This window comes from Balaenoptera borealis (genome assembly GCF_965194805.1).
Source record: "Balaenoptera borealis genome assembly, chromosome: 3".
NCBI classification, from domain to species: domain Eukaryota; kingdom Metazoa; phylum Chordata; class Mammalia; order Artiodactyla; family Balaenopteridae; genus Balaenoptera; species Balaenoptera borealis.
The window spans coordinates 8,165,462-8,183,928 of NC_138866.1; the positions used below are offsets into that span (position 1 = coordinate 8,165,462).

Here is an 18,467-nt window from a genome sequence, read left to right on the forward strand (position 1 = left end):
AGGATGGGAAAAGGGAAGTGGGCCTTGGTCCAGGGAGGAGAGGGTCTCCTTCTGCCTCTGGGGCTGTGGGGTGTGGGAGCCTGAATTCTGGGGTCTGAGGGCAGGCTGAGGGAACCCCACGTGTAGGAAGGGACCACAGATCCCTGGAACGTGGCGAAGATGGGAGGAGGCTGAGAGTGACATGGCAAAGGCCTGGTGTGAGCTGTACTGGGTGGAAGTCCCCTGGGCACTGGGACCCTTGTGGGAGGGTGGGCATAGGTATTCATAAAAGCAATAGACAGAAGTCACAAATATTAGTTGACATGGCTGAAATGAAGACATCTTCATAGATACCCAAGAAAAGTATAGTAACCCATCCCTAAGAGGTCGTAAAAGTAATGTTCATCCACGTTTACTAAATAATTAGGCCCCGTTTTGTGAACCAGAGAAATCACAATTCTCCGATCATTATATCAGAAGAAGAAGAATGCTTCCGAATTCCTGTAATCTGTATTCTGATTGAGGATCATACAGTGGATTGTGAAATGCTTTGTTCACTTTGTTCATTAAGTATGTGAACTTAATATACGTTAGTTAATAAAACTGATTTTTAACGTGTTAAAAATTATTTTAGCAGATTTAAAATGATTATTTTAACCAATTTAAAATGATTACAGCAGAGACCGTTATAAGGCACAAAGAGGTGGCTGGTGGAAGACCCAGAAACAGAGGACAGCCTGGCCAGCTGGGTGGGACAGACCAACCCTCCTTGAAATTGTCCTCAGTGTTAACGCAGCGGGACCCCAGGCAGGTACGGGTGGGCTCGGACTATGCTCGATGCAGATTCAAGGAAAGGGTGCGCTGGAGTTGGAGGAACTTGGGGACGCCGAGGTTATGTCCCCACTCTGACAGTCAGGATCACTTTCCAGCTCTCCAGCCGCTAAGCACTGGAGTCACTTGGTCTCTTCTCCTTTCTAGTCACATCCAGCAGCTTCTTCAAGGTCAAAGACTCTGGTATATTTCATCCAGCGCAACTCTATGAATGACGTCTATATGCCTAGCGTCTTGTGCGGGGGTGTGGGTGAGGGTCCTACTCAGTCCGTAAAGTAGCTGGCATCTCTCTTACAACCTCCACTGCAGTTAAGGAAAGAAAACTCCCGCGGGGCGACTTCCCACCAGGATGAAAGGCGGCATTCTTGTTTCGGTCTAGCGAGTGCTCTCCCCCTCTGCCCAAACCTTCCTTCCCATCTTGGTTTTAGACGCTCATGCAACAAATACGTCTGCAACAAAGAACCCCAAACCAATCTCCTTGCTTTCTGATTTTTTTCCCTTCAGTTTATCCTTGGGCTAGATGAATATTCCGGAAGGACCTGGATTTTGTCACTTCAACGGCCCCGCCCCCTGGAATTCACAGACTCCTTGGCGGTCCTGCTGTATCACCCAGAGCCACCTCTACCTGGTCCTTCCATTCTGGCTGAGAGGGAAGGCCCACGGGCCTAATGCATCTGGACTCACCGACCTGTGAGCGTTCGCTAGAAATCACCATCCCAATCCTCTCTTTCTCCTTCATGTCCATCCGTCATTCAAATCCCACTGTAAGCTCTGCTCCTTTGTAAGCACAGGTCTGAGCGTTCTTCTTCCTGTTCTGCAAACATGTGGGGAGCAGCTCCATGGGGCCAGGGGTGAACTGGGGGCCGGGGGCAGAGAGGACGGCTCAGCGTCCGTGCTGGGCCGCTCACGCTCGGGTGGGTGAGGCAGGTGAGCAAGCAGACACCTGCAGCCACGTGTGGCAAAGGCCACGGCAGAAGAGCGCCACACAGGTGCAGCACGAAGGGGGCAGGGCGGGGCAGGGCTGGAGTAATGGGTCGTGATGTCAGGGGGATACAAATAAACTCCTCCACGCAGGTTTAACAAAGCGCGAAGACCCAGAAATCAACAGGGAGACAGCTGCCAACTGGAGTGTGTCCTGGGCATTCAGGCGGCGCAGGCGCTGCCCTGGCCTGAGTTCATGGCCATTTAGAAGCCAAGGGTTCTTGGTGCCTGTCACTCTGCAGAGACAGCTCCGCTGGGACAGGGGTTCCATGGACCACGCAAGTTTAAGAAAGTCCACAGAAAACTCTCCATCCCCACGCTGGCCTTGCTCTGGGAGATCAGGTTTTCTCAGCTGGGTAGTGGGCTCACTAGAAACCTCCACTTAGGGAAGCTGGGAGGATCCCATGAGCTAACACAGCCTGCAGCCTGGCACATGCTGGCACTCAGGACATACCCCCCAGGGGCAGCACTCAGAAGGGGTCTGCCAGAGGATGATCAGCTATGTTCCTCTGTGTTCTACAGCCTAAGTCAGACCATGGCAGTCCTGTCTCGGGCCCAAGAGGACACTAAGATTTGACAGTGGCCCTCAAGGTCACAGTGCCCCACCCCCTGATGCATTTCTGAGCACCCCTCTCACTCTCTCCATCTGTTCCCCCGCCTCCTCGCTCTCTTTTGAACAAGCCGTGTTGTCTCCTACCTCAGGGCCTTTGCACTGGCCATTCTCTCTGCCTGGAGCGCCCTTCCCATAGGGACCTGCACGCTCACTCCCCCAGGTCCTTGTGGTCTCCGCATATCCCCCCCTTATCAGAGAGCCCTCCCCTGAAATAGCCTTTCCTCCGCTTGCCCAGCTTCACTGTTTGATACAGCCGTTATCGTCACCTGGATACATTCATCCGTTTATCTTTTACTTCCCGTCTCTCCCAGCAGAATGTGAGCTGCACCAGGGAAAGGGTTTATCTCTTTTGATTAGAGTCATGTTCCTAGCTCCTACAACAGGGCTCACATGCTTAATAAATATTTGCTGAAAGACTTCATAACTCTATTTATTTATATACAAGAGTATCAACAGCTTGTCTCTATCAACATGCATGTCCCAAACCCCTTGTGGGTGCCAGGTCCTGTGTGGGCACTGGAGGGACAAAGGTGAATGCTGTCCCCTTGAGCAGCTCTTGGTCTGGCTGAGGACAAAGACAGGCAGACATCCAGTGACTATACTTTGTAGAATGCAAAGTGGCAATGAAGTGCCAAGGTTCTGTCTGAGTGTCAAGACTGAAAGGATTTAATTCTGCTCAAGGCAGAGTTGGGAAAAATTCATGGCGGAAGGATATTTGAGTGGGGTTTTGAGAGACGAATAGGAGTTTGGAAGGCAGGCAAGCTGAGAAAAACATTGTAGATGGAAGGACCTGCATGCATACCATAAACACACATGTGCACAGATGTGTTTGTGGAAGACTCACTTGGAACTTGGAGTCAGAAAGCCCAGGTTCTAGCCGTTCCCCCACCCCACCCCATTTAGTCATTCTTTATGTGAGATCACATAGCTCCTACCCTGGGGCAGGCCCTGTGCAGGTGTGCCCCCAAAGGCTCTTGGTTTGGTGCAGGAAAGGGAATCAAACAGTTTCAGATCTGAGAGAGTGGGTACAGAGGGGGAGGCCGTCCACCTGCAATACTCCTGGAAGGGAGCTGGGTGACCCACACAATCCTGGGAATGCTCTGACCCTCAGTTTCTTTATCTGAGATCATGTCCTACTTTGAGAGCAGTTCTGAAGATCATACACATGCATGGAAACTGTCAATATCACTTTATACAGATGTTCACAGGGTAAGATGAATGTTTACATATTGATGTAGCTTTTCCCAGTTTTATGACTTTTCTCTGTGTAATCTGGGAGAAAGTACCCATTTTCTAGTCAGCCTAGATGCCTAATTGGCCCACATGTACTGCAAAAAATGGGACCATGAAGTAAAATTCCTCTTCCTTTGAAACCAGTAGTTCTCATATGATGTATTTAATGGAGATGGAATTGATGCTGTGAGCATTTGTCTTTAGCGTAGATCATGTTGGCCCCCATGATGGGGGATGCTTCTTTGAGCTGCATACTCTGGGTACAGGGGAACTGAATGTGGAAGATAACTTTCACCTTTCCTGTAAGACTCAGGGTCACCCTTGACACACAAGCAAACAGAGAAAACCACCTGTGATTGTAATTGTGGTGAGTTCTATGAAGAAACAGCTCAGGATGCAGTGTTCCACAAAACAGACAGGGTGTCAGGATTTGTACTGAGGGAGGTCAGGGAGGCAGAGGGGAAACTGGGAGTAAGAGGAGAAACCCATTGCAGAGTCGGAGGAGCTTAGTGCGGGCAGAGGGAACAGCATAAACAAGGGCCCTGAGGTTGTGACAGCTTGATCTGCTTGAGGAACTGAAGAAACGAACACAGAAGGTCGAAGGGCTGGAGAGGAGGTGTACGCTGGGCAGGGCCAGACCAGACGGAGCCTGGGACAGCGGCTGATAGAGTTTGGAGTTTCCCAGGTCCCGTGGCATTGCAGGGTGCAGGAGGTCCAAGGGATCAGGACCTGTGAGAGTAAAAGGAAGGAAGGATTGGGCACAGGGAGAACTGAGCTGCAGCGTAGTCTTAAGAGAAGCCTCCGAAGACCTGTGAAAATTCCTGGATGGGATGACCCTTCAAAGCTGTCTGGGTTGGGGCAAGAGGGCTGGGCTTCCTTCCTTCTCTCAGCCACTGGATGAAGGGTGCCCTGGAAGACGGCATGACCTTGGGTGAAGCAGCGCTTACGGTAAGCACTGTCTGCCGGCAGCGTCCCTGGCAGCTGGGGTAGCAGGTCCCTCATTCCTTAAGGAGCGTCTGGATGGCACATCGACCAGAAATAGGAAGCCACCAAAGGGCTTTAAACATTTAGAAAGGTCACCCTAGCTCTTGTGTGGTACCATTTACCGAGATGGGGGAGATGAAGGGAGGAATATGCTTCTTAAAAAGAGAATGAAAAAGGCTGGTTTTGGCCTTAAGTTGGAGATGCATGTGAAATACCTAAATGGCTTTCCAGCAGGCATTTGGATCAGAGAAGATTTTTCAGAAGAGAGTTGTTGGCATAGATGTGTATCAGTCAGGGCTCTCCAGAGAAGCAGAACCAATAGGATCTATCTATCATCCATCTATCTATCATCTATCTATCATCTATCTATCTATCATCTATCTATCATCTATCTATCCATCATCTATCTATCATCTATCTATCTATCTATCTATCTATCTATCTATCTATCTATCTATCTATCTATCTATCCTATCTATCCATCTATCTATCTATCTATCATCTATCTATCATCTATCATCTATCTATCCATCATCTATCTATCATCTATCTATCTATCTATCTATCTATCCTATCTATCTATCTATCTATCTATCTATCTATCTATCTATCTATCTATCTATCTATCTATCTATCATCTATCATATCTATCATCTATCTATCATATCTATCTATCTATCATCTATCATATCTATCTATCTATCTATCTATGCATTTATTTCAAGGAATTGGCTCACATCATTGTAGGGGTTGACAAGTCCAAAATCTGTAGGTCAGGTCAGCAGGCTGGAAACTCAAGCAGGAGTTGAAGCTCCAGTCTTGGGGCAGAATTTCTTCTTTTTCAAGAAACCACAGTTTGGGCTCCTGAGGCCTTCCCACTGCTTGGAGGAGGCCCACCCACATGATCGAGGATGATCTCTTTTACTTAAAGTCCATCGATTGGAGATGTTTACCACATCCACAGAATACCTTCACAGCAGCCCCTAGATTTGTGTTTGATTAAATAACAGGGTGCTGGAGCCCAGGCACGTTGACACATAAGACTAAGCATCACAGATGACATTTAGAGTCATGACCCTGGCTGGGATTAGTTAGGTGGGCCATGTAGAGAGATGAGAAGAGGGCTTAGGATTGAAGCCTGAGGAATTCCAACATTTAAACTTCACGTGGAGAAGGAGACACTGGGCAAGCGGAGTAGGAAGGAGTCGGCAGTGAGGACCGGGTTCTGTGCCCATCAAGTCCGGGAACCCATGGGTTAGACAAAGCCCTGCATTTGACAAAGCAGAGTGGACTGGCCTCTTGCCTGTAGGTCTTCCCAGGGCCTTTAATATGCATCTATGCAGCCCCACAAGAAAGACGTAGTAGTTGCATTTCTCAGACTCTTTTGAACAATCAGGAGCCAGACTCTTCTGTTGTTGTTTTTGTTTTTGTTTTTTGAGAAACTTTCGGAAACTCTGCAGAAGGGAATAATGGCATCAAAAGAGCTTAAACATTGGAAGTGGAGCCCTGGAGCTCTAGAAGAAAATGAAGTCAGGACTGAGTGGAAGAGAAAGAATTTGGGCAACTAATGGAGTGGGGAGGGGTTGCCAAATGAGAGGTTCTCTTCTTCCCGCTGGAGACCGAGGTGAAGGGGTCGGACTAGCCCAGAAGGCCATTCAGCTGTCAAGCTGTTGGGGGTCTCACTGCTTTGTCTTCCTCAAGGGGACTGGTACTTTGTGAAAGAATCTGATTCCAAAGCAAGACCCTGGTCCTTGAGGTCTGATGCGGAAGTCCGGGTGGGCGGGTCTGGCTGAGGAACCACGTCATGGGGGTTTAAATCCCAGCTCCATCACGGTTCAGCTGGGTGAACTTGGGCCATTTTTTATACCATCTCCCGGGGCCTCAGTCTCTTCATTATATTTTTTTTTTCTGGATTTTTAAAACCATTTTAAAAAATTGAAGTATAGTTAAATTACAATGTTGTGTTAGTTTCAGGTATCCAGCAAAGTGATTCAGTTATACACATAAATGTCTATTCTTTTTCAGATTCTGTTCCCTTATAGGTTATTACAAAATATTGAATATAGTGCCCTGTGCTACACAGTAGGTCCTTGTTTTTTATCTATTTTATATACAGTAGTGTGTATATGTAATCCCAAACTCCTAATTTATCTCTCTCCCAGCCCCCCAAGGAGACCCAGTCTCTTAATCTATGAAGTGGGCCTCTTCTCCGAGTTTGGGGATCAGGTGAGATGGTGATGTAGCTGGTCCTTGGTCAGCAGCCGGCGGGAGCTCTTCTGGTTTCATCACTTGGCCGTTGCACAAGGCGGTGCTAGTGTGAGCGCAGCAGGGTTACGTAAACCGTCCTCTGCCTTGGCCAGGACTGGGGAGAGGAATATGCAGGCGTACTTGACTGCCCTGAGTGGGCCGTGCGGTGACTCAGCGCGGAGGGGGGCGTCCAGAGGAGCCTCAGAGCTCCGTCCTGGGCCATTTTTCAGGGTTGTTTATAAACAATGTCCCACCAAAGTGGGCTTGGTGGTGGAGCTGTCAGGAAGCTGGGAGCTGGGCCCTGTGGCCTCTTCTTAACCTGGTCTGAGACTCCTGGAATCGGCCTGCCTTTGGGGGAAGGAGAGAAACAGGGCAGCCCCGGCCCTGGGTCAGTAGAGACGGTGTGTCGAGGCCTGTGGTGCACACACTCTGGGGGCCTGGGCAGCCCCCAACACGCTATGTTACCTTGCGAGAGGCCTCAGTATCTTCCCTGTGAAGAAATCTCTAAAATTCTATAAGATGGTGTATCCCATTCTTTCTTAAGACACCTTCCATCACCAACTAGCATCTCTAAACCCCAGGAGACCTGAAGAAGGTGTCTGGTTCCCTCCTCCATTGTCGGGGGAAGCAGTGCGTGTGGACTGGGACGGGCACCTCGTGGGTGACACGCACTCAGAATCGTTAAAACATCTGTATTCGTCTCCTAGAGCGGCCGGATCAAAGTACCACAGACAGGGTGGCTTAAAGGCACAGAAATTTATTCTCTCACTGTGCAGGAGGCCAGAAGTTCAAAAGCAAGGTGTGTGCAGGGCTGGTTCCTCTTGGAGGCTCTGAGGGGGAATCTGTCCCCTGCCTGGCTGTAGGCCGCAATCCTGGGCATCCTTTAGCTTGCAGAAGCATCACTACAATCTCTGCCTCCGTCTTCTTAGGGCCTTGTCTCTGTGTCTTTGTGCATCCTCTTCTCTTCTTATCAAGATCCCCGTCACTGGATTTAGGGCCCATCTTTATCCAGTATGACCTCATCTTAATTACTTCTGCAAAGGTCCTATTCCCAAATTAGGTCATATTCTGAAGTTCCAAGTGGATGTGAATTTGGGGAGGGAGGGGACACTATTCAACTCATGAGAACACCTTTATCTCACTTAATCTTCACAACGCCTGGATCCTCATTTTATAGGCAACCCCCCTGCCACCCAGAAACTCAGAGAAGTTAACTGATCTTGTCCAAATTCCCACAGCCAGGAAACGGCAGGGCTGTGAACCAGGGACCTGGCTCCAAGCCCAGGGCAGTCCCTGCCGTGTTGGTGCCACCCATTACAGTTTACAAAGCCCCCTTTCCAGAGTCATTAGCTCTGTGTGACACAGGTATACTTATTGTATTATCTGCCCATTTCACAGATGAGGAAACCGAGGCCAAAGGCCGGTGTGGGGGAAATGAGTCAAATGGTTTGTAAAGATCAGACGGTGAGTAGGTGGCACGGCAGGGACTCAAGGCCTGGACTCCACGGTTCTTCCCTCCAATTCAATATTGTATCTCCGTGTAGGTCAGGTGCAAGAAGCCAGACACAAAAGACACATATTGTGTGATCCCACCTCTATGAAATGTCCAGAATAGGCAGATCTAGAGACAGAGGGAAAATTAGTGGCTACCAGAGGCTATAAGGAGGAAATGACTGCTAATGGGTGTGGAGGGATGAAGGCGTCCTGGAATTCGGGGGCAGTGATGGTTGCACAACCCTGTGAATACACTAAAAGCCACAGGAATGAGCAAGGCACAGAACTCCTATCTCAGTAAAGCCGCTCTAATAAAGATCTCACTGTAAGCCACCTGCCGCTGGGGAGGTGGTTCTTCAGGGAGCAAGAACTCACAAGCCCCAGAAGATGCAAAGTCTGTCCATCAGGGCAGAAACAGCCCAAGCCGAGGCCGGATGCTCTTCATGCAAGAAGGCACCTTGGGAGCTTCTTCTGTGATAATTTGCATCCCCCTGTTAAGGCACAAACACACAGAAAGCAGGTGGGCTTCTGACCACACTCCTGAAGAACCCTATGGCCTTAGCAGGTTATTTCCCTCTCTGGGCCTAAGTTTCCACATCCCGAACTGGCAATGATACAGGCACCTCCCTACCTGAGTGGTCCTGAGGGTCAATCCTAAAAAGAGCTCAGCAATGGATAAACAACAAGGTCCCATTGTATAGCACAGGGAACTATAGTCAATATCCTGTAATTAACCATAAAGGAAAAGAAAATAAATAAACAAGAGCTCAGCAGAGTGAGAGATATTTTCATGGAGCCCCTTTGACCTCAGCCAAAAAAACCCCACAAACAAACCATTAAACTTTCAGCCACGGCTATTGCCAAATCGTGACCTCCTTGCTCAACCCTGACCCCAACATTCTCAGGGGGTTTGGCCAGAGGTCAGGGCTGTGTGGGGCTCTGCAGCGGGCCCGGGGATTGAGTAACTAGGAGGTATGGCGTGCGCTGTGCGGGTCACAGTTGGAGACTGCACCTTTGAATCATAAGTGGCTGCATCATCGGCGGAAGCCTGCACCACCAGCACTAGTTCCCGTTGGGGCACCTGGTGCACAGTTGGCATTTCTGCACTGGGCCCTCACCCGCTCTGGCCAGGACACACTCAGGAGCTGGGCCCATCGCTTGGTTCTGAGTCCACCAGAGGCCGCTCTGGGCTTCTCCCCATCTCACCAGCTCGCTGGGGCCAAGGAGGGTCAGGAGTTGAGGGCCGCTCATGCTGCCTGGCCGGGGTGGGAGGGAGGTAGGAGGGAGGTGAGAGGGAGGCCTTCCCAGCCTGTTTACACCTGCTGAGAGCCCTGCTCAGACTCCTCCAGATTGCAGAACTTCCTTGAGTCATGCCCCATCTGTGAGCAAAGTCCCTCGGATGAGTTAGCTCCCTTGTGCACTTGTGGGCAACTTTCTTCAAGCTCAAGGCCTTGGTGGGGTGCAGGCTGGATGGGAAGGGTGGGCACTGGACAGAGAACTGAATATCTACCAGGCACCTGGGTCCAATACGGCTGGAGGGTAGAGAATGGGCCAGGAACTGGAGAGAGGGAAAGAGACAAGGCAGGGGCCAGCTCATGAAGGGTCTTGCGAGCCACCTTATGGAAGTGGAGCTTTATCCCAAGAGTGGTGGGACACTACTGAAAGGTCTCCTGTTAGAGAGGGCCGTCATCACCCCCACCATCATCTTCATGACAGCCATCGCCATCATCACCACCATCATAACCATCACAGCCGTCATCATCACCATCATCATCACCATCACCAACATCATCACCATCATCATCACCATCACCAACATCATCACCATCACCATCACCAGCATCATCACCATCACCAACATCATCACCATCACCAACATCATCACCATCACCAACATCATCACCATCATGCAGCTCATGCATGTTGAGTGCCAACTCTGTACCAAGCTAAACACTTTCATACACTAATTCTGCTAACAGTTCTATGATGTGAATGCCATTACTATCCTCATTTTACAGATGAGGAAATGTAGACTCAGAAAGGATAACTGAGATGCCCAAGACCACACAGCAAATGAGTCTGAGCCAGAAGCAGAACTGGAATCCAGGTCTGCCTGATCCCAAAGCCTTGGCTCTTAAACACTGTTCTTTACATGTTCTTTACATGTATAGCTTCCCTATCATCGTCTTTGCCTTCTTAAAAGATGTCATTGGCTGCAGAGTGGAGAATATGAATTGGGAGATGGTGGTAGTTAATATCAGAGATGGGGAGACCAATAAGAGATGATGGTTAGACATAGAAAGAAGCAGATAGATCCAGGAAACACTTAGGTGGAATGTAAAAGAGGTGCTGATTCACTAGGTGTAAGGAATAACAGAGAGGGTTATTCCTCTTTACCATGAGCCCCAGGTTTCTAGCATGGATTGATGGATGCAGAGACAGAGCAGTGTCATTTCTGTAGACACAGAAAGCAAGTTTTTTTTAAATGAATGAGTGAATGAATACATGAATAATGAAGGGACCTCAAAATGGAGTGGGTAATGAGTTCCCTGTCACTGGTAGTATGCAAGCAGTAGTTAGATAACTGTTTGATCTAGACCTTGTCAAATGGAAGGCACATAATAGATATATAGCACATGCACGGATGATTGAATTACAATCATCCCTATGATTCCAGGGCCTCATGGGCCTCGTGCACACCTGATGGGTGCTTGGTAATGAGTCAGCAATGTAGGAATATGAGATGGGAGAAAATATTCAAACCCTGTTGAAATTTCTTAGATTTGTACTTGAGTATATTTTAGAGTGTACATTTTAATAGATGTAAATAAGTGTACGTATTGGGTACATATAATCAAAATTTTTTTACTTATATAAATACGCAATTACAATAGCTTGGACACCACTGATTTATAGGACAGAAGCCCTAAAGTAGGTTGAGTGGAAATAAATGGAACCCCCAGTCCAAAGACTTCTAACCGCCACGGCAGTGTCTATGACAAGACTCAGGTTTTCAGGAGTTGTAACAAATGAAAGAACTACTCAAGAATGCCTCATCCCTTTATTATGCTGGACAAAAACACATGTTTATGCCGTTCATCCATTTCTCCTTGTTTGTGAAATGCTCCCTCTTTACAGTGTAGTAGCTCTTTGGACCTTTCACAGGACAGATGTTCTTTATCATGGTACCAACACAACCCACGGGGCAGCTCCCTTCCCACAGACCGATTGCTCCTTAGCCCGCGGGTGGACCCTAAATGGCCATTAGGAGCCCAGGGCTGTGATGTGGCTCTGCTCATAGGAGACCTTTAGACCATACACACCCACTGATGAATGAGTGGTACACATTCCAAAGCCCAGCCTCCTTTTGCGTTACCCCACTCACAATATGCACATGGTTTAACTTCATTCTAATACTAAATGGTTCCTACTTCGTTCTAATGCTAAATGGTTCCTGTTTCTTATTTCCTCTGTTTTCTTTCTCCAGCTAGAAGTGTGTATGTTTATTTGGGCAGAGGGGTATGCGTGGCAGAAAACAAAGGCTGGGATGGGGAAGAAATCTTCTGTGACTCTTTTTCTTTTAAAATCCAGAGCTGGATTGGGCAGTATTTATGGGCTCTTTGCCATCTAAACTCTCCTGGTCCCCCAGGTTCTATCCTCTCCAGGGAGAGCCCGCTAACAAATCACCCATTTACTGATCGAGGGAGTGCTTCCAGGGCGCTGCCTACATTACACGTCCCAAACTCCATTGCTACTGAGCGTCCCTCCCTGCCTTGACTCTGAGGGCTTGATGTCGGCGCCTGGGTGGTGCGTTCTCCGTTATCTCCACGTGGGCCGGCCACAGAAGGCAGATTATAAAACGTGTAGAGAAAGAAGAAACGAATTCCCCCTGGAGGACCTCGGGCTTGGGGCTAGGGCTGTCTCTTAAGCCTCTGGCCAAGGATGCTGGTCCAGCTTCCTCCTGCCTGACACCTGGTACCGGCTTTCCGCCCCGCCCATCACTGCCCACCCCGCCCCTCGGCACAACGACCCGTCCCTGCCCCGCCCACAGGAGGCGGAGCCGCGGACCCCTCTGCAGATGCTTCTTTGGGCAAATGATCTGCCAGAGACGGGTTGGGGAGGGCGTTCTCCCACCTCCACTGAAGGGGTGACCTTCCCTGAAAATGCTTGTGTGTGCGCGCGCGCGCTCGCGTGTGTGTGTGTGTGTGTGTGTGCGCGCACGTTGATGGGAAGGACAGGTGGTGGAAGGGAGCTAACATATTGAGCACCTAGTATGTGTCAGACACCGATGGGTGCTTTACACCACCATTGGCTACCGATTCTCCTCTCCGGACCTTTTGCTGAACCTGTGTCTTTCTCCTTATAATAAATTTATTCCTGTTCTGTGGGCGTAATAATGCCTCACATTTACATAGCACCTTTCATTTGTCAAAGTACTTTTATGCCTGTTAGCTCCTTTAATCCCCCAACAGCCTCGTGTTACAGAGGAGGAAACCGAGGCAGGGACACAGCCACGTGCAACTAGTTATAAGCTGAGCTGGGGCGGCCTCTCCTCACCCCTCTGCTCTGCTCTGCCCCGCCCACAGTGCCTTGCTTGACCGTGTCTAGAACAGCCTTCTGGTGGCTGCAGGTGCTGACTTATCCCCACGTGAGTCTGCAAGTTCCTTCAAGACCGAGACTGTACTTTCTTTTTCTTCTCTTACCCACAGCGCTCAAGGCTGCATATACAGCAAGTGCTGGATAAGTGCTTACTGGGTTCTTCTTTGGCACAGACCATTTGTCTTTCCATGAGGGGAATGAAAGAATCCTGGTCTCCGGGTTCACACCATGGATCTCTCAGAGTTTAACCTTCATTAACTTGAGAAATCATCCTCCAGGGTCCTAGCTGAGTGGATTAAAGAAACCCAAGGCAAAACTTCAGCTGAGCCCTGCGTGGGCACTCAGCCGCTGCACCAAAGCTGGGTGGCATTTCTGGAGATCTGAGCTGTCATGCTGGGGCAAGGTGGGACACCACATGGGAGGGAAGCTCGATCACTCCTGTCCCTGCCCCCAGGCTCCCTCCACTCCTGGGAAGCAGCAGACTGGTCTTAGGGGTGGCAGCAAATAAGAACAATAATACTCTTGTGTTTCTGGAGCCCTTGGCTGTGTACCAGATCACTCCAACCTCACAGCCTTGTTATCTGCAACTTGAGCCGGGCAGGAATTTACTGGAGACACCGACTCACTGCCCGAGGTCACACTTGGGATTCCTTCCATTCCTCCTGGGGCACATCCTGAGAACCACTGTCCAACAGTCGTCACCCACGTTAGTAGCCCTGGTGACATCTGCTCACTGGCTGCTTCCCACCCACTACGACAGTTTGTGAATCTGGCGTTCCACTGAGATGGAGGTCCGCAGCGTGCCCATGGAGTTCTCCATCTGGCTGGGCTCCGAACCGCAGCCCGCCTGCCGGCACAGCCGCCCGTACACCTCCCGCGACTTCTTGCGGAAGCTCTTGCCCACGATCACGTACACCAGCGGGTTGAGGCAGCTGTTGCTATAGGCCACGTAGGACGCGATCTGCGTGAAGACGTCGATCACGTGCTCGTCCCAGCAGCTGGAGAGGACGTCGAGGCGCTGCAGCGTGTCCAGGAAGGTGCTGATCTGGAAGGGCAGCCAGCAGACGATGAACAGTAGCAGCACGGCCAGGACCAGCACGGTGGCTTTCCTCTCCGTCTGGATCTCCTTGAACTTCTGCATCTCGTTGTTGCGCAGCACATGCAGGATCTGCACGGTGCAGAAGGTGATGACGCCGAGGGGCAGCAGGAAGCCCACGGAGTTCAGGAGGATGTTGGTGAAGACCTCCCAGCTGCGGGACGGGTAGAGGATGATGCAGGCGGTGACGTTGTGGCCCTCGGCCCCGTACTCCCGCATGGTCCGGAACACCAGCATGGGCAAGCTCAGGAGCAGCGTGCAGCCCCAGATCACCAGGCTGTAGAGTCTGGCCCAGCGCACCCCGCGCATCCGGCCCATGGACATGGTCTTCACCAGGGCCAGGTAGCGGTCGATGCTGACCAGCATGAGGAAGCAGATGCTGCTGTAGAGATTCATGTAGAGCGCGGCGTTCACCACGCGGCAGAGGACCTCCCCAAAGAGCCAGTCGAAGTTGTTGGCGATGGTGATGGCCCAGAAGGGCAGCCCGCAGGCCAAGAGCAGGTCGGCCGCGGCCAGATTGCCCAGGTAGACCTCCGCCACCGTGCACCTGCTCTTGTGCAAGCAGAAGACGCTGAGGACGAAGACGTTCTCGAGAGTTGCCAGTATGAAGAGGACCCAGAGGAACGGGGACTGAATGGTGTTCAGCCAGCTCCACCAGTTGGAGTGGACGCAGCCGCTGCTCTGGGGAGGGGTCCCGGTGAGAGCAGGCTCAAGGACCTGCGAGGTGATGTTGAACATTTTGGCGCTGCAAGAAAGTGGAAAAGAGGCAGTTACACCTCAAGGTCACAAGAGGAAGGAGAAACGACTGATGCAGAAGGAGAGGGGGATGCTTCCAGAAGGCAAAGTCAGGGGTGAAACTCAGGCCTTTTCTGCGCGGTGTTCAGAGGCAGTTCAGGTACACCTGTGTGCCCAGGGTCTTAGAAAGGCGCCTCTGCTCCTTGGACTTAAACTGAGAGCTCCTGTTCTTCGCCTCCAGGCTCCACTGGGATGTGTACTTGACCAGCATCCGTCACCCAGACTAACAAGCGTGAGTGTTAGACCCTGGACCTCCTCGAAGCTTCCATGATGGTAGGATACACAGCACATTCCTTCCTTATCACAGGCCCCCACACACACACAAAAGGGCGCTGGTCTCTTTCAGCCTCTTGTGGCCTGGCCATGGGTGAGCAGTTTATTAGAAGAGAAAGGTGATATCATGTCAGACAGGGAGAGTCCATCCTGGCTCGGAGACCACGGTCCATCTGCCCACTCCCTGTCTCCTTCTGGAAGAGGGCAGCATCATGCTTCCGTACCTTCCATCAGTGTAGCACTGATGATGAGCAGAGGTTGCTTGATGAAAAGGGAGGGGAAGGGGCTTTGGAGCCAGACAGTCCTCTGCGTTCAGTCCTGGCTCATTCATTAGCTGTGTGACCTTGGGTAAGTTAATTAACCTCTCTGAACCTTAATGTTCTACCTTGTAAAATGGGAATAACAAAATCTTCTCAGGGTTGTGGTGGGGACCTGAGACAAGGTGCAGAAAGCCCCAAGCACTGCACTTGATTCAATAAACATGAATAATTACCTGTTTTTTGTGAACTTATTAAAATAACCAATGTCAAACACCAGCACCACTGTTGGCAGATTCTTGCTCTTATATTGGTGATTTCACCATTAACCCACTGGCTCCTCTTTTACTCTGAGACTCAGACCAGCAGTGAGACTCAGACCAGGCGGCCGTTCACTTTCTGGAAGTTCCTCTCCGGCTTCAGCAAAGAGGTATGGGGTTTTGATAGACATTGGCTCCAACCCTAGCTGTGTTGTCTTGGGTAAATTGCTTGACCTTTCTGAGCTTCCACCTTATTGTCGTAGAGTCTTGCTCTCTCCCTGGCTTGCCTTGCGTGGCTCTTGCAAGGTTTAAATCAAAGAGTAGGTATGAAGACACGTTGAAAAACTAAAAGCACAATGCAAAGGGCAGGACTAATGGGGCACTTTCCTGGTGCTCCCTGGGGTGGAGGAAGGAAGGTGGAGGTGGAGGGGCTCTTCCTGGGCAATTGATTGTTGGGTAGGCTCGTGGGGGAGGAGCTGAGCAATAGATTATGGGAAAGAATCTGCTGACTGTCTCTGGGATTTCCCAGAAAAAGTCCTGGAGCAGCTGGCTGGCTTTGAGGGGCCGGACTGGGGACCTGTGATGAACTCATTCATTGATGCAATTTATCTTTAAATGTTTCTTGAGCATCTCCTCTGTGCTGAGCTCCACCTTGGCTCTAGGGACCCGGAGGGGAACACCACACGTCTCCTGCCCTGCCCGAGCTCCCAACACCCGCGACCCAGTGTGCGCGATGAGTGCCGAGGGGTGGGAGGAGGGGCAAGGGACACAGATGTGGGGGGAGGAGGCTGGAGGTAACTCTGGAGCTGGGCCTCAGAGGATGAAGAGCATGTCAACAGGGGCCAAGAAGGAGGGAGGGCAGATCAGGCCGAAGGAGCAGCTTGAGCAGAGGCACAGAAGTGGGGAAGCCGCCCGTGTGTTCTGGCAGGTGGACGAGGTGTTGGCTGGGAGGTGGTAAGTGGGGGGGGGTTGAATAAGGGGATAAGGACAGTCTTCAGTGGGCGCTGAGAAAGTGAGACTTTGTCCCTATTGGAAATACGCTCTGGAAAGGCCCTCCTAGTGGAGGGTGGTTTTAATATGTCCACAATTCTTCGATATTCCTCCTTTCAAAGGGTGGAGTCTAATTCCTCTTCCAGTGGATGTGGCCAGACTCAGTGACTTGCTTCCCACCCGTGGCAGCAGTGACAGTGTGTGACATCCAAGACTAAGGCATAAGAGGCTTTGCAGCTTCCTCCTTGGCCTCTTGGGTTGCTTACTCAAGGGGAGGCTAGCCGCCACGTTGTGAGGACACTCAAGCAGCCACATGGAGAGGGTCCATGGAGAGGAACCGACTTGCCACCTTGGACGTGGATCCTCCGGCCCCAGTGAAGCCTTCGGTTAGATTCTGTTCCCTCAGCCTGTGAGTCTTCCAGCTGAGGCCCCAGACATCACAGAACAGAGACAAGCCATCCCCACTGGACCCTAAATTCCTGACCCATGGAAACTGGCAGGCTTCTCTGCAGAACCTCTGAAGGTAAGACCTCCCCTGCATGGTCCCCTTGGTCCAGCCTTTGGCCCGATTTCTGCAGGTACAAAAAACTTGTTTCCTTAGTGCCCCAGACGTGGGGCGCTGTCTCTCATGGTCCAGCTCTCTAGACACTCAAGTGTCACACCACATGCTGCTTGTTAATTTCCCCTGCAAGGTAGTCCCTAGCCAAAGGGATGGCACCTGGCCCATACCTGGCTCTGAGAAGCCACAGGATCGTTAGAAGGTGGCCTGGGGAGTGCTTGACTGGGAGTTATAGGGCCCGTGTTCCATGGCCCCAGCTGAGATGGCCATCTGGTCATGTCCATAGTAGGTCACACCTGACACAGGACCTAGAGGCCAGGCTGGGCCCAGCTCCCCTTTGTCTTCCTAACACTGCCCCCCTCAGGACTGACCCTCCCTTTCCTCTGCTTCCACTCAGGATCAATTCCCCCCACATTCTCTCTTTAGAGTGTTCAGACCTTCCCCAGTGGTCAGCCTTGTGTTGGAGACGTCCCGTCTCCATTGGAGACATGGCACATCTCTGTCTGATTTCTTGTGTTGACTTCAGAATTTCAATCTCTTTCTTTCCGCGTTCACCTGGGGTCCTTCACATGTGACCACCTGTAATGTGTGCTTCTCCTCTTGCACACCCCTCCCTCAAAGAGAGCAATCCACTCCCTCTGCCCCCGACAGGCCTTTGGGGATTGGGACACCAGCCTCACCAGCCCTTGAGGACTTTTGTCTTTGGGTTTAACATTGCCTGTTGCTTCACGTGTTGTCCCGGAGAGGAGGGGCGTGCTCTCCTAGGTGTTCTCCAGCTTGTCCCCTCCCCTCTGCCCCATAAAGAGTAAATCGAGGAATCCCTTTGACTCACCTGAAAGAGGCAGTGGTGGGCACGGCGTCCTCATGAACACACTGGATCATTGATCTCCTCCAGGCAGAGAACACTTGGACTCAGAGGGGGACGTGAGTAACGGCCTGCCCAGGCTGACTGGAGGAGAAAAGACAGTTAGGTGGTGGGACTGCGGACCATAAAACACACGCATTCTCCACTAGGGAAGAGAAATGGAGGCCTTCACTTAACAGATATTTATTAAGCGTCCATCCCACACTGGGTGCCAGGACGTAATGTGAGAACAGGCGCAGCGTCTGTCCTCCGGGGGCTTATGGTCTCATGGAGAAGCCAGACATGACTCAGTCACTAAGTTACTGAAAAGTGACATAAATGCTGTGAAATAAAATGCAAGGTCCCATGACAGTGTGGAATATGGGGTTCTAAACCAGTCATGGGCAGGGGCTGAGTGGACATTTATTAGGA

At 50.8% G+C, this 18,467-nt stretch overlaps 1 protein-coding gene across 5 annotated transcripts in view; it reads right to left on the reverse strand.

Moving 5' to 3' along the window:
- Positions 1 to 18,467, reverse strand: part of LOC309625267 (B2 bradykinin receptor-like) — a 70,036-nt gene that overhangs the window by 23,583 nt on the left and 27,986 nt on the right. For 4 of the 5 annotated variants that reach the window (XM_082384591.1, XM_082384592.1, XM_082384593.1 and 1 more), the window contains one exon: positions 18,024 to 18,140. In XM_082384591.1, the coding sequence (XP_082240717.1) occupies positions 18,024 to 18,073 (50 nt within the window). In that variant the 5' untranslated portion in view covers positions 18,074 to 18,140. Of the gene's footprint in view, positions 1 to 11,409; positions 14,803 to 18,023; positions 18,141 to 18,467 lie in introns of those variants that run through there. The other variant, XM_082384590.1, reaches the window with a different exon arrangement.